General features: G+C 36.6%; 1 protein-coding gene across 2 annotated transcripts in view; it reads left to right on the top strand.

Moving 5' to 3' along the window:
• The window catches only part of LOC105148497 (protein-L-histidine N-pros-methyltransferase), a 43,847-nt gene that overhangs the window by 13,383 nt on the left and 15,557 nt on the right, over positions 1 to 14,907 (top strand). For both annotated transcript variants that reach the window (XM_087410779.1, XM_087410778.1), the window contains exon 2: positions 2,317 to 2,528. In XM_087410779.1, coding sequence (XP_087266905.1) covers positions 2,317 to 2,528 — 212 coding nt within the window. The remainder of the gene's footprint in view (positions 1 to 2,316; positions 2,529 to 14,907) is intronic.

Genomic DNA, 14,907 nt, shown 5'->3' with positions numbered 1-14,907 from the left:
TAAATTTATTATAATAAAAATTTTCAAATTGTGTACGACAGAAAATATTCTTCGACCAAACGAAAAGACTCTTGAATGTTGCAAATTTATTAACAAATGCACGTCTGAAAATAAAATCTCGCGATTGATAACTTATACAAAAGTGCAACAATTAATTGCGAGTAATATCGCATTCACATACTACATAAATTCCACGATTCATTGTGCATCACGAAAATATTTTGATTCATCTAAAACGGTACTCGTACCATCCTTGAAAGTTACAGAAGATGTAAGGATCGGGAGGGCGGGGGTGGGGGGGGGGGCTCGTTCGCAAAACACGATTACTCATCCGGCATCGATCGAGAGCGCGTTTTGCGAAAGTCCGACATTCTCATACCGTTAGTAAATCGAGGTGTTATATCGTGAATCTTATCGAATGCCAGGCAAGCTGGCTCGGCCCTTGGAACAAGAAACGCGACGATCCGTCGCGCCTCCGCCCGGTGGACGATGACAAAGTCGATCGGTGGGACTTCGTGCGGTGTAAAGCCAAGTTAATGCACTGCCGCGGCGAGAAGAGCGGACTGTTTTAATTAGAGAATCTAATTGATGGCCGGCTACGCGGCCGCGGCAACCGGACGATCCATAAACGACTTCTTAGGGCCGCGCACCTGGGCACCACGGTGTTAATTACTCTCCTTCTGTGGCGAAGTCCTTCCATCTCCCGGCTTTTTTCCCCCGCCGGCTCCGTCATCCTTTTTCGAGCTCTCGACTACCGGAGAGTCGAAGGACTACGCGAGAGTATAGGATGGAGAAGGAGAGAAATGTACAGGGAGAAGGAATGGGAAAAGGAGAGACAATCGAGAGAGAATAGGAGATAGCGAAAAGGACGGAAGGAAGGAAAGATGAAATGAAAAAAAAAAAAAAGCAGAGGAAAGGAATCGAGACAGAGGGAGACGCGGCGAGAGAAAATGAGGGAGCGGAGCGGAGCGGAGCAGAGCAACAAGTGTCTCCCGTTGCGAAGCGCAAAAGCATTCCTAATTACGCCCCTGCCCCGCTCGGAGCGAAACGAGACAAAAAGCGCCTTGATTACATTTTCGTATAATTTCATCGGCCGGCTCTCTCGCCATTAAGAGCCGCCGCTCCGCGCCGCGCCGCGCCGCGCCGCCGAACGCGCGCGCAAATTAGATCGATTCCTTAATGCCCCGGGGCCGCGTAATTGGTTCTCATTCTCGGAAGCTGACGGTGAAATCGGATATCTGTCGTGTAGCGCAAGGCCCGGTGGACCAACCGACCGGTCAACGTAATTGCTTTTCGGACTGTGTGGCGTTTCGCGGTTCTCCTCGAGTCCTCGAGGACGAGGACGAGAACGAGGACACGGACGGCACGGCAGGCGAGAAAAGAATCGTTAATGTCGCGATACGTGGCTTCGATAATGAAGCGAAAAATGTTCAACGGACTCGAGCGTACGTCCATCGGTTGTACGGTGCCGTAATGAAATATAAGACTTTGTGAGTTTTTATTTTATTTTTTTTTTCTCACGCATTATCGCGTCGAAACTTTGGCGTCGTCCGTACCGAACTGATGTCGGCGATGCGTATCCTCCCGTCGACGATATGTGTGTTTTGCAAGAGAGAACGCGAGGGAGAAAAAAAAAATGAAAGAAGAAACCCAACAGTGCGTAATTACGCAAACTCTCGAAATGTGTGAGAGTTTCGAGGGGAAAATTGATCCGCGACCGAGGGATATACGTATCGTTAATACCATAATACACGGCCGTAATGAAGCGAGAAATACATTTTCGGCGGGCCGCCCGGTGGGACGCTAATGGAATATATACTTGGAACTTCACAAATTTTATTCCCGCAAATTGATCTGCCTTGTACAGCAAGATGATTTTAGCAATCAAATAATTTTGTGAGGTTACGCAACATCCCGAAAAAATCAATTCTTATTTCCCTGCTATTTTTTTTATATGATACATTATGTAAAAATATTATGTGTATATAAAGGTATTATATAATAGCATCTTAAACCTAAGAATTTATTTATCACGGATCAAATTCAAGTTTGTAATTTAGTAAACTTTATAAATAATTTTTGTTGTGTAATTGCTGTAATTTGTAATTTTATATCTACTATAATATAAAAATTATTTTTCTATTCATCAACTTGTTATCCATTAATACTAAAATAAAAGCGAAAAGTATTCGTGTAAAATTACACAAAAATCAATGCTAAGTTTTATTTATTATTTAATAATAGAATATTAAATGCAAAAACATAGTTCTGTTGAATACAAAAATGACGGTAACAATTACGTTTTTATTTTTACAGTGGTACAGGGTAGACAAAAGCAAGATCAGAGAAGATCTACTGGATTTGTGGGTACCGCTCGGTACCGGTCCCAACGCCGACCAGCCCGACAAAGCCGCCGAAATTTTCCTCGTGAGATCCGCGGAGAGATCTGACTCGCTGCCTCTACAGGCTTGGCATTCGTTAGCCAGGTCGGCGTTATCCTGGTTCATCAGTCGAACGTCCATAAACGGGTAAGTGCCTGTTATATTATGCCGTTTCGTATTGATTTTTCCGCGAGATATCTCAATATCGCGACGTGCGGATCGCTTCTGATTTCACTTCCTCTTCATATTCTATAACGAGGAAGATGTCATCAACGTGTATTGCTTAAAAGAACGTAAATCTTCTATCTTTTCTACGCGTTGTTATGAATAAAATTCAAGTAAACATGTTTTTAAACAATTGTGATATCGACAAGTGCTCTAGTTTTTTTTTAGCTTATCTATGTGTACGTCCGATATTTCCTCCCCGCAAAAATAAAAATAAAAATTTTCTCTTAAGATAACGAGTAATACTAGTTGCTCATGAAACAATGAGATATATTTTTTTGTTACGTAGTTTCTGAATAACAAATAAAATATAACCCCGCATTAATTAATATTTCGCGTCGTTCGTGCATTTCGACACGTGCAATTATTGTTATTTTAATTATATAATACTCAAATTTCCTTTCTTTTTCAATTGAATTTCACTGGCCAAGTACATCATTGAAGAATCAATGAGTATTCATTATAATTTGTCACCTTTACAGTCACTGTACTATCTATTTTCCTCTGAGATGTATTAGGTGTTGGAATTAATTCGTAGCGTTTTACAAGTGATGGGAAGTACTTTCATTAATGTATTTTTTAATGCTCATGTGAAATAAATAACATTCTTTCATTAAAAAACGCTACGAATTAATTCCAACACCTAATAGAATAGTAAAATAGTGCGAATAAGAATTGTGTCGCATCTCATTTGATATTTATAGAACCTCCGTAATGCAGACTAATAACATCTTTCATCAGATAATAACAATTTTGATAGCTCCTATCTATATGACGATCCGTCCTCCTGTATAAACGCATAAAGATCAGAGGTATTCGTATGAAGCGAGAGGTCCCCGAGCTGCAGCTATATGCTGTATACCATCTACATGCTAGGGCAAGGCCGAGGGCCCTCTCGCTGAAGGCGAGATCGTTTGCGAGGTGATGAAAGGGGGCCTTCCCTTCTCGCCGGTTAATTAATAACCACGGAGATACAATCTCCGCCTATCTCGCTGTCCGCTGCGAGACTCGACAAGCTGGTGGCAAAGGCCCTGGCATGGCCGCGGGTCGGTCAGGCGGCGAGGTGGGCCGTGGGGGCCTCCGGTGCTGGGATAGAGGAAAAGAGAAGGAATGAGAGAACGAGAGAATGAGAGAGCGAGGCAGCGCCGTGGTTATTGATGGCCAGCTTTGTTTGCCCCCCGAACCGTTTATTAAAATCCAGCGTGGGTGATTAACCTCTCTCCCCCGGCCGCGTCGTCCTGCCGGCTACCAGGCAACACCTCCAACACTTTGCCGTGTACGTGCCGTGTGCCGTGCGTGTTTACGTATGTATGCGGGTATCGGTAACCCGAGGAACCGTTTATTAAAATTTCTCCCGACGCGCGCGGCTAGCCGCGGCTACTAGGCGTGACACCGCCGCTGTCGGCTTCGAGAGACAGATTGCTGAGTAAAAGCGTAGAAGATCGACAGTCCTGCCTAAAGAGGAGTGCCCTTAAGCCACCAGATATTCTGGGATGCGAATTTAAGAATGGGTTGCAGTTAACAAAGATTAATAAGTTTTTCGAGAGTGCGTAGGAAATCTACTTCTTTACGGATAGTATTTCAAAAGTATTATTTTTTTAATACTTGCAATTTTTTTGTATAAACGTATTTTATTATTTTACATTAGTTATATATATATATTTTTTTTTCTTTTCATTCATGGTAATTTTTTATTTAGTACATAACTTGCAATAGAATAATTAGACCGTATAATTGGTAAAATAATTAGAAGAATAAGAAGAATATATTCAAAATGTATAAATTAATTACATTAAATATAACTGGTTTGTAATTATATTTATAGTTATTTTTATAATTAACTGATTTTATAATTATAACTGTAACTAATTTTAATTAGCAGAATATAAATTATAGATATTATATATATAAATATATATTTATGAAACTTGTAGAATATTAACTTCGGTATGAAAAATATCGCGAAATATAAATTTAAGTCTAATTATTGACATTGTGCCACGAAAGCGCGAAGTAATTCACGTTTACTAGTCGATGGAAAAATAATTCAATAGTATAGAAACGATAATTTTTTTTATTGAATCGTCGGTATGGTACAAAACGATCTTTCTGAATTCGGTGCAACTCAATCACGTTGAAGCGGTAACGGCATCGTGGTCGGCACCTCGAGGAACTTTAGTCACGGTGGTACCAGCTGATCGAAAACTCGACGAGTTTACTACTGGCAATCACACTTAGGTATTTGTCTTCGTCATCGCCGAGACGTACGTAATTAAACCTTTTCGCCACGCCATCACAGACCCTCCCTTCCTTCGGACGCGAATTGATTGGTGTAATAATCACCGATATACCACATTGCGAGCCAATAATGCCGGTCACGCGTATACGGAATGCGAATTCAGTCTCAATTTCAACATAACTACAAATAGCTCATATATATATATATATTTGTGGGTGTGTGTAATTAACCTGTATATATCACAGTTGTAAAAATGGGATGTTTATTTCGAGAAGATAAGATAAGATAAGATTTATATCAATTTTAATTTGTGATATTACTCTTTAATTCTGATTGCGTTTCAAGACTGAAAATAATTTTACCGCACAGTTTACAGGATTGGAATTGTGATATATAAAAATTTACACGAATTGTTTTTAGTATTAAGATCTAATTTGATCGCTTAAATTTTATTTTTAATTTGTTCACATCGCGATTTTTAAAATGATACTTTAATATCACATAAAATTGTTATTTATTTATGAAAAAAGAACGATTTTGCTGAAGTATTTAGTTGCTGAACAATTTTAGTTAGATACAGACTTGAAAATAATTTTGTTGGATTATTAAAATAGTTACGTAAGACGCTCAAACTTGTAATTATTAGAAAATGTAATTATATGAAAAAAACTTTTTACAGCATTACACATATCATGCTTGAACATCCTACATTTTGATCTAATAAAGTCTAATAAAATTACTTTCAAGTCTGTATTTACTGTTAACAATTTCGTTATTTAAGTAACACATCAGGAATAAGCTTGTGGCTATGAGATAACTGAAAAGTAATGAATGGTTTAACTAAAAATTAAATTACAGTAGTCTTAATACACAAATATACTTTTCAGTTACAAATATATTAAATTTAACTTGTGTAATTTAAAGGTATTAGGTGTTGGAATTAATTCGTAGCGTTTTTTAATGAAAGAATGTTATTTATTTCACATGAGCATTAAAAAATACATTAATGAAAGTACTTCCCATCACTTGTAAAACGCTACGAATTAATTCCAACACCTAATATATTAAATTTTATAATACTTTTTATAATACATGTAGCGAAATTTTTAGATATTTTTCAACAAATCGTTTTTTCCGTGTCGCTTTGTTCATATACAATATATAATATATATATATATATATATATATATATATATATATATATATATATATATTACCTACTCTTAAGAAAAGTACTCATCTTTTTATGTGAACTTTCACCTTGACATTTTAATTAGTGGATCACGTTCCTCGAAATTGTTCTTGATAATTATACTTTGTACCGCAATACCTATTGAGCCCAGAATATAATTTCGCGAAATCGGCGATTATAAAGAATTTCCATGTCAGAAGTTTATAAATGGTTTTTCAATTCCGCCGAGCGACAATCGACCTCGGATTACTAAATAATTATCGATAATTACTCGTAATTACGTTCGACCCGTAATTACAGTCACACGCGATTCGAAAAATGATCAAACCTTCGCCGCGTGACGTCAGAACAATTTAATTCATATTAAACAGTAATTAGCAGTAATTGCTTGCAATTATATCAAGCGTGTAATTATGGTACATTGCGGGATTGTAAGAAATCGAAATAAGATTATAAAAACTATAATAATATCCGTCCAGTTTTGTAACGTACATCTGTTTGAAATTTTAATTTCCGCAGTGTTCTTAACATGCCTAATCTAATCATAACTACTCTTTCATCGTACGGAATCCTCACGATATTACATTCTTTTATAAATCCAAGTAACGCTATTATCTAACAATGCAAGCATTAAAGAAAGGAGCTGGCCAATTATGAATAATGATCGCGCAACTATATTGAATCCAGTCAGAGTTAGTAACTTTATTTTTATTAGATCGAACGTATATTCTTCTTTTTTTCTTTTATTACCGATTCACGAATCGTAACGTAATTGCATAAAATAATAATGATATAAAAGATGTGATTGTTATGAAATCAATTTAAATATAAATGTTTATAAAATCGGAAATTCGTAATTTTTAAGATCGCAGCTTGAAATTAATGAGATTCGACAGTCAAGGATGTTGGTTATAAATGGTATATTTAATTACAATTAAATAAAATACGCTATTTGAGATTTGAGTAATCGCAATCTCTTATAATCGTATTACAGAGACGCTTTCGCTTGTTTACTATAACACGTATATTAAATAACAAACGTAATCATTGTTGTGGATAATCATTGCAAGATTATATCGCGTACCTTATACCATCTAAACCCATTCGGAAGAAGCAGTTTCATTTGAATGCGTTTTATAAGTATAAATACACACATTCATTTACATGAATAAAATATTCATACTTAGGAAAAAAAATCCACGAAACATCGGACTCAAGATATAACGAAGAATCCGTGGAATGAAAAAATTAATTCATGTTCGTGAAATTAGGGATGTATATATTTTTAAACTAATGAAAGAATTATAGATTATTGTAAATCGCAATTTCAAATTTTATGTAATACATAAAATTTAGCGATAAAATTTAGAATAACTTGGATCAAAAATTATTTTCAAAGGAATTAATAGCATTTTTTTTTATCTGTGCTCTAATAGAAATATATCTAATAGAAACGTATTATATAAAATAATGATAAAAATCTTAATATTTTAATATAATAAAAGAGAGAAAATAATCTTGTTAATTCAATGTCAGTATTAATGAAACAAATAACACAATTAATTAAAACGAGAGAATGCGATTTGGCATGCATTAATCCATCATTGCAGAAAATTAGTTATTTTTATTTAGCTGTTATCGGCTACTGTTAATACTTACATCATTTTTTCCGTGCGCATTTACGTGTTATACAATGTTTACCAAATTTTCCTTATATTTACCGAATTTTATTTATAAAAATCCTCTCGAGGAGATCGATGTCAATTCTCCGATTCGCCGATTCGCCGATTCGCAGATTTGAGAATCCGCGGTGCAAAGAGTTTACTACGAAGTTAAACGCACCGCGCGTGATTCTTGCATTTGGAATAATCGTGCGTTCGTCCCGTGACTTCGCGCCTTCGCTCGCATCTAATAACGCGTGCATTAAAGGCGCGCGAGATAACCAGTCGTGAATAATCATCGCGCAATTACATCGAACGCGTAATTACGCGGCGCAAAGCGTTGCCGTGCGTACGATTGGACCGAAAGAAAGCTCTCCCGGGACTCATATCGGGGAAATCGTCGACAGAGTCACCTGGGTGACGTTCACGTGACGTTGCAACGCCGTCCCGCTGAGAATATTAATTACGTCCTCTCCCCCGGTCCTTCCTCCCCCTTCCTCTGCATCCCCTGATCCCCTGCGCCCCCGGTAGCTGCCGCGGGTTCGAGGTCCTCGCTCGCTCGTCTCACAAATTAATCATAATTAGCGGCGAGATGTCCTCCATCAAAGCGCTTGGTCGTTTCGTCCTCGGCAACAGAGAAGAGATATACTATGAGAGGAAGACGGGAAATCATGGTGGTGGAGGGAACACGGCAAGGGTGAGCGGAAAGGGGGGAGGGGGGTAGGCTAGCGAAGAGAAGGAAGAAAATTAGCCACTCGAAGCGTGTATCCGCCCTGGCGAGAACGAAAGAAGGGAGAGGGGTGCCTCTCCCTTCTCGTGGAACAGACTACCTTTTCGAATCGTCGTGCCCGTTTACATTTTGATTTTATTTTCGCACAAATTGCGCGCAATTTTCGCCGGATTGGCGAACACACGCGCAGGTGTGTCTTCGTGAGCGAACACGAATAGAATTCTGGGGGGAGAGGAGGGGAGGGAGAGGCTTTCGCGTTCTTTCGCGGCATTTCGCTCTGGCCGATATCAATTAACATTGATTGGCGCGCGGAATAGGTTATTACTGCTAATTGCCGGTCCCGGAAATCTTTTCCGACCGGCCGGAACCGAGGAAGGAGGAATTTCTCCCCATTTGCGTTTCTCCGATTGTTTCTCGATGCAAATTCGGTGGTTATATACAGTGGAGCTCCCGCCTTTCTCTCCCGCGGGACTACGCGTAATCACCGGTTCGGTCACTACCACTCTTCGTTCTAATATTATCATTTCGATACCGAGGGTACACGGACAAAATGCGAATGCATCCCGGATTTGTGAGCTTTCCGATCGTCTAATAAGGGAGACGGCCCGGGTCCCCGACTGGTAATTTCGCGCCACGGTTCGTCTATCTCTCGCCGGATTTAGTCTCAAGTCGGCGGCGCGCCGACGAGAATGTAATTTTATCATGAAAAATTTAATTAGCCACGAGAAAAAGAAGCAACGCGAGCTAAGGTACGATGAGATCGTGATTACTGTCAGAAGTAAAAAAATGAAAGGATGCATATTGAAACAAGAATTAAGGTACACATATATCTTCTTTTTTTTAATTTGAGTTTTGTTATAAGAAATACGGATCAAGAAAGTGTTTTTGTTAACGGACACAATGTGATAACGAATTATTATTATTATTATTATTATTATTATTTCTGTATAATATTACGCCGCAAGTTATGGTTGATTGTAAAATGAAGAAAAGCAGAGCTCCTGGCTCATAATTGAACCGTTGAACAATAAAACATTCTGATATCAACGTGGTACGAAGAAAATCATCGCGAATTAGCGGAACGGATAGATTGATAGCGCGAGCGCCAGTCAAAGGGTTAATCATTCGGTAGCCGACTCATGAAAAGAAAATGAAGAGGAGAAAATGACGTGCTGAGATTCCAGCGTGGTCGAGTCAAGCGGGAGAAGCGGAGGATGCGAAGAGGATTATCAGGTAACTGCGGCTACAGACAGAACTTAGTAGCTAGTTTTTGTCTTAAGCCCTCAACCCGTATGGAACCGATGAGAGACCCCCGATGGTGGGGGCGATCGACCGAGCCGGTGAGAGAAGGGGGTATTTAGTTCCGCGCACCACCTGTTACCTTCCTGTCTCCTCTTCGGCCTCCCCTCTTATACGAACCTGACTTCTAAAGGGCGACCGGACCCCCGACTTCTTATCTCCACATACGAATGATCCGTTTCTCTCAGCGATGGCTTCAAGAGTCACTCGACAAAGATATTTGCTAAACCGCGTGAGTATTAATGATTTCTCACATGATTTTTTAAAAAATCATTAATTTCTTTTTATAATTTTAACTTTTTTTTAATATGCTAAAAGAAAGTATTTAATATTTGTGGCAAAATATTAGGAGTTCCATTATTATAGTTACTGCTTATATTAATAAAAATAATTATATGTATAATTCTATAAAAAAACATATGGCTGTCCCCAAAAACTATAATTACAAAATTACAGCTATGAAATTATAGTCGTTTTCGGGGATAATCGTATATTCGCTGAGAGAAAAATTTTTGGTATTTGTAACTATAATCATATATTATTATAATTATTAGGAATGCACCGGATATCCGGAAAGTATCCGGTATCTAGTACTTTTTTACTATTCGACCGGATATCATTATTATCCGGGGAGATATCCGGTCGAAATTTGAGATCATTAAATTGTTGATTTTTTCTTATAAAAATGTTCTAGAAATAAGTATGTATATTCATGATGCTGTAATATCTTATACATTGTCAAAAATTACAATCTTCTTCCCTATAGACTTTTTTTTTAGAACACATTTTCTCGGAATCCGATCGGATATTCGGAAAATGTCGGATATCCGACTCGAAGAAATTATTGGATATCCGATGTTACATTCTGACCGGATATCCGATCTCCGATAATTTTACGATCCGGTGCATCCCTAATAATTATGATTATTACTACTATAATATTAATAACAATATGTATAGTTCTATCAATAAAATATATATACTTGGCAATCGAAAATGGCACCTCTAAAATGCCAAAAATTTTTCTATTTGAATACTTTTATACAGAAGTTTTGCAAAATTAGGTTTATTGAACTTCGAGAATACATAACAATTCTTAATACAACTTTGATATTACAAAAAAGAGATGTTCATTTTCAAAGATTTTAATTTTATGCGTTTGATTATCATTACGTTTGATAACAATAAAACGATACACGTTATTAATTGATATTGTGCAAGATAAAATATCATAAAATATTAATATCAAGCCGAGTTTCTGTCATGGAAATTTTGACAGTTAATTTCTCGTATCATAAGTTGAATCTAAAGACATATACCTGTTTTATATTCGTTTACTACACGTTAAATATAAATTTTATGCAAATCAACCGGTGGTCGGTCACATCAAACAGCGATCGCACGGAAAGTAAACACAGGAATTTATATGATAATGAAGTAGGCGCAGAACAATTAAAGACTCCATCATCAGGAATTATACGCGCGCGATTGCGACAGGTTTTACTCGTCACGGTTACTTTGAAAATCATTAACTCGGTGTTCAGACCGCCGTAGGAAATTTCAATATCCAAAGTGAATTGCAGGAAAAATAATAAGTATGTGTGTGTAAAAGCAATTTTTCATAACATATACGAATAAATTGCGTATAATCGTTTACGTAAATTCTGCTACTTTTTAAAACATTACAAAGATTAAAAAGGTATTTAATTCCATGTACAAACTATTTTTTTTCTGTTTGAACATTAAACGATTTTAATATAATAATCACATATTTCTTTGTAAGAAATAATTTATTGTTATTTATCGTAAAATACATAAAAATGTTTAACTTTATTTTTTTAAGAGTTTTTTTTTAAGTGTAGCCAATAAATACACGGAAACAACAATTTTGCTGAAGTATATCTAAAATTTTTAGTAATTAATTTAATTAGTAATTTCGTTAGTAATTTGAAAATAACTATGTTCGACTAAAATAATGCAGAACACTTAACCATAATAAGCAATTTTACAAAAAGTTTTGACATTTAAGTAGACAATTTGAGTCCCACATAATTATTTGATGTCTAATTAAATTATCTGCAGATATATATCTAGCTAAATTTTTAAATACTTAACAAAATCATTCGTTCCGTGTAAATAAGAACAAGTATCTTTTTTATTACAATTGAAAAGTAGGAATATAATTTCCAGATAATTATTACTTATCCTCGGGTATCCATACCTACTTCGAAAGGTTTTTTTCACTGTGTTCAGTACATTATTCTCATATCACAGTAGTTCGTATCTGTCACGTAACGAGACAAACGAGCGGTCACGTATGGCACATTCAAGCGCTACGAGGTAAATTTGATTTTAATGAGTGAAAAGACACACGGGATAATAATGCGCGGGAACTGAGCTTTCTTCTTCTTCTTCTTTTTTTTTCTAATTTATTGGTGGTCGAAGTTGAACTGGTAATTTTCCGGAAACAGGTCGCCGCGTTCGTAACACATATGTTACCAGGAAGAAATTATCGGGAGGTAGGCGACAGTAAGAGTGAAACGCGAAGTGTTATATTTTACTTCGCCACTCGTTAGATAACGCAATATGCACTTTTCTTGACGTATCGACCTCGTCATCGGCAGTAAAAATCGTATTGTAGCGTTAAAACAAAAGTGTTTTTGTTTTAAAAGACAGTATTTGAACACAGCACAACTCGACAAAAGTGCAATTCCGCAGACCGAAATTGTCTTTGTCTTCAATATAAATTGTTCATAAAAAAAAATTCGAATTGAATTGAACACACAGTTTAAAAATGTATTATGTATATTGCTTATAAAAAATTTATTATAGATTATATCTTAAATATCTAGTTCTATTTTGCTACGCAATAATGATAGTAAAAAAAAGTCACTTAATAGAGCAAACAAATAATCGATCACAAATTAAAATTAGTTTATTCTAAACTTAAAAATCATAAATTAATACTAGTTTTTCACGACAATGCACTTTCCAACGGAACGTTTCGACTTACTTAGTCCTTATCAGTTCGTATTCAAAAACGAGAAAATAAAATCCAATGATAAAATTCAAGATGGGTCATAATTGTTGTATATTGTCAAGAACTTTCTTGTTAGTTTTAAGAACAAGAACATGAAATTATTATAAAATTAAAGAATTAAAAATTAAAATTTAACAAAAGTAAAGATTTTACGTAAAATTAAAAAATAAAAATTAAAACTTATGAAAATTGAAATTCTATGACGAAAATGATAAAATTATGTCCAAGCAAGAAGACGAGACCTCCTATACATATGTTATATCGTAGTCTTCATAACTACATATCAATAATCATACTTTCCTACAATTTCTTAAATTTCTTACGACATTATTTAACTTGTCTGCAATTTTCTGCAACGTTTGAGATAGCCGTTCCGCGCGATCGACCTTCAAGCCACCCTCCACCCCAGTCACCCCGACTCTGCTCTCTCGTTCTCTTTTCCTTTCTTTTTAGACAGCATCCTACGATTGGTCCACGACGGCGCGGCGGTGTCGGCCCAATTGGTCAGTAATTATCATTAGCGCGGTTGCGCAAAGAGTGGCTTTTCCTCTGATTGGCAACCCTCTCCCGTGTAATTAACAGCAGGCGCAGGCGCGAGTTCTCGCGCGCCGAGCGGAAAAGCCGTATCGGCACCGCCTCGTCCACCCTCTCGGGAAACCGACTCGACCCGACCCAGGATCTCGCTCTGTCTTTCGGTCTCTGTTATGACCAGTAATTACGAGGACGAGAGGCGGTGCCCGAGGGATTATTCTCAGACCGCTCGATGAGATGTCGCTCCGCGCCGGCGCGAGTTTGCGCTCTGTTAATTACTCATTAACCCTTTCCGGGAGTGACGCGCGCTAGAAAAGGGGCGGTTTCGCATTCTTCCTTTCCGTAGCCGCGAAAAGGGTGTGTTTCTTGTTCGTGATGTAACGTTCCTTTCTTTCTGACGTAATTAAAGATTGGCTTAATTGTTTCAGGAAGAGATGCAGGTCTCAACCACACATCGCATTAAAATCTAACAATCTCTGTAAAAATTTAAAAAAAAAATTTCAAATTTTTGAAATTTTATGTTTTATATATAGAAGAAATACTATTTTTCAAAAAGGAAAGCGATTATCATCCTATTTAAGATACAAATATATTTAGATTAAATAGGAAAATAACGTTTTTTTTTTCTAAGAAAAATTATGTTCCTTATTTAACTAAAAAATGAGCTGATGAAAATCATTGCATAATATGATTATGTATGATTAGTTATAAAAATTGTCGAAACATTTTAATTTTAAATTTTCATAACAAGAAAAAATTATAATACTATCACTCACTGGCACGCGCTTTAGTGATATCGATTTGCTTCAATATTGTCTTCGTAGAACTGCGTGTAAATGTGTACACGAGGTTGCTATACCAAACAAGTCAATTAACATCTATCATTGGAGTCACTTATTGTTTGCACACAGTAGAACATCATGGTTGAACGTAATTACTGGAAAATTGTAAAGTGAACAAACAATAAACTCGTATTTCAAACCACTTGCAAAAAAAGATATCTATATCTTCTCTGTGTATAAGAAAAATGGAGATGTTTTCTTCATTTATTTAAATTTTACTTTTTTGCACGATTACGGAAAAAAAGAGAAAGTTCTGTTATTTCGATAAAGAAGATTTGGATCGAGGAAGAGAATTCCTTAAAGTATCGAACAGTATGGCGTGCAATATTTCGCACACGATGTAAACACTACGGATTTACAGATGTATGCTAGAATATAGGGTTGTATACTAGATAACAGTTGAAATATAATTTTTCGTGCAACAATAACAAGCCTTGTTACTTGCGTATTAATCCATTCTTTCCGGGAAACGCCAGGCAAACGTGATGAAAAAGCAGCAAGTCGCTCCAAGAAAGAGTCTCTTTAAAATTCACCCTTTAGCTTTGCAATACACGCGATGCGCGTAATGATACAGCATTGTTGCTTTGCTCTATTTTTTCTTTTCTGCACGATTTTACAAACTATCAATCATATTGCCTTACATAAATTCGCATTACTGTAATGATTCACATATTCGTTGCGTGCGAACTACGACGTATTGCAAAAGGGGTGAGACTATTAAACTAAAAAAAGTACACTATCGCAAAAGAATCGTAATCGATAACATA

The sequence above is a fragment of the Acromyrmex echinatior genome, chromosome 10, assembly GCF_024713525.1.
Source record: "Acromyrmex echinatior isolate Ae372 chromosome 10, ASM2471352v2, whole genome shotgun sequence".
Classification (NCBI taxonomy): domain Eukaryota; kingdom Metazoa; phylum Arthropoda; class Insecta; order Hymenoptera; family Formicidae; genus Acromyrmex; species Acromyrmex echinatior.
This window is presented reverse-complemented; position numbering and strand designations above follow the sequence as displayed.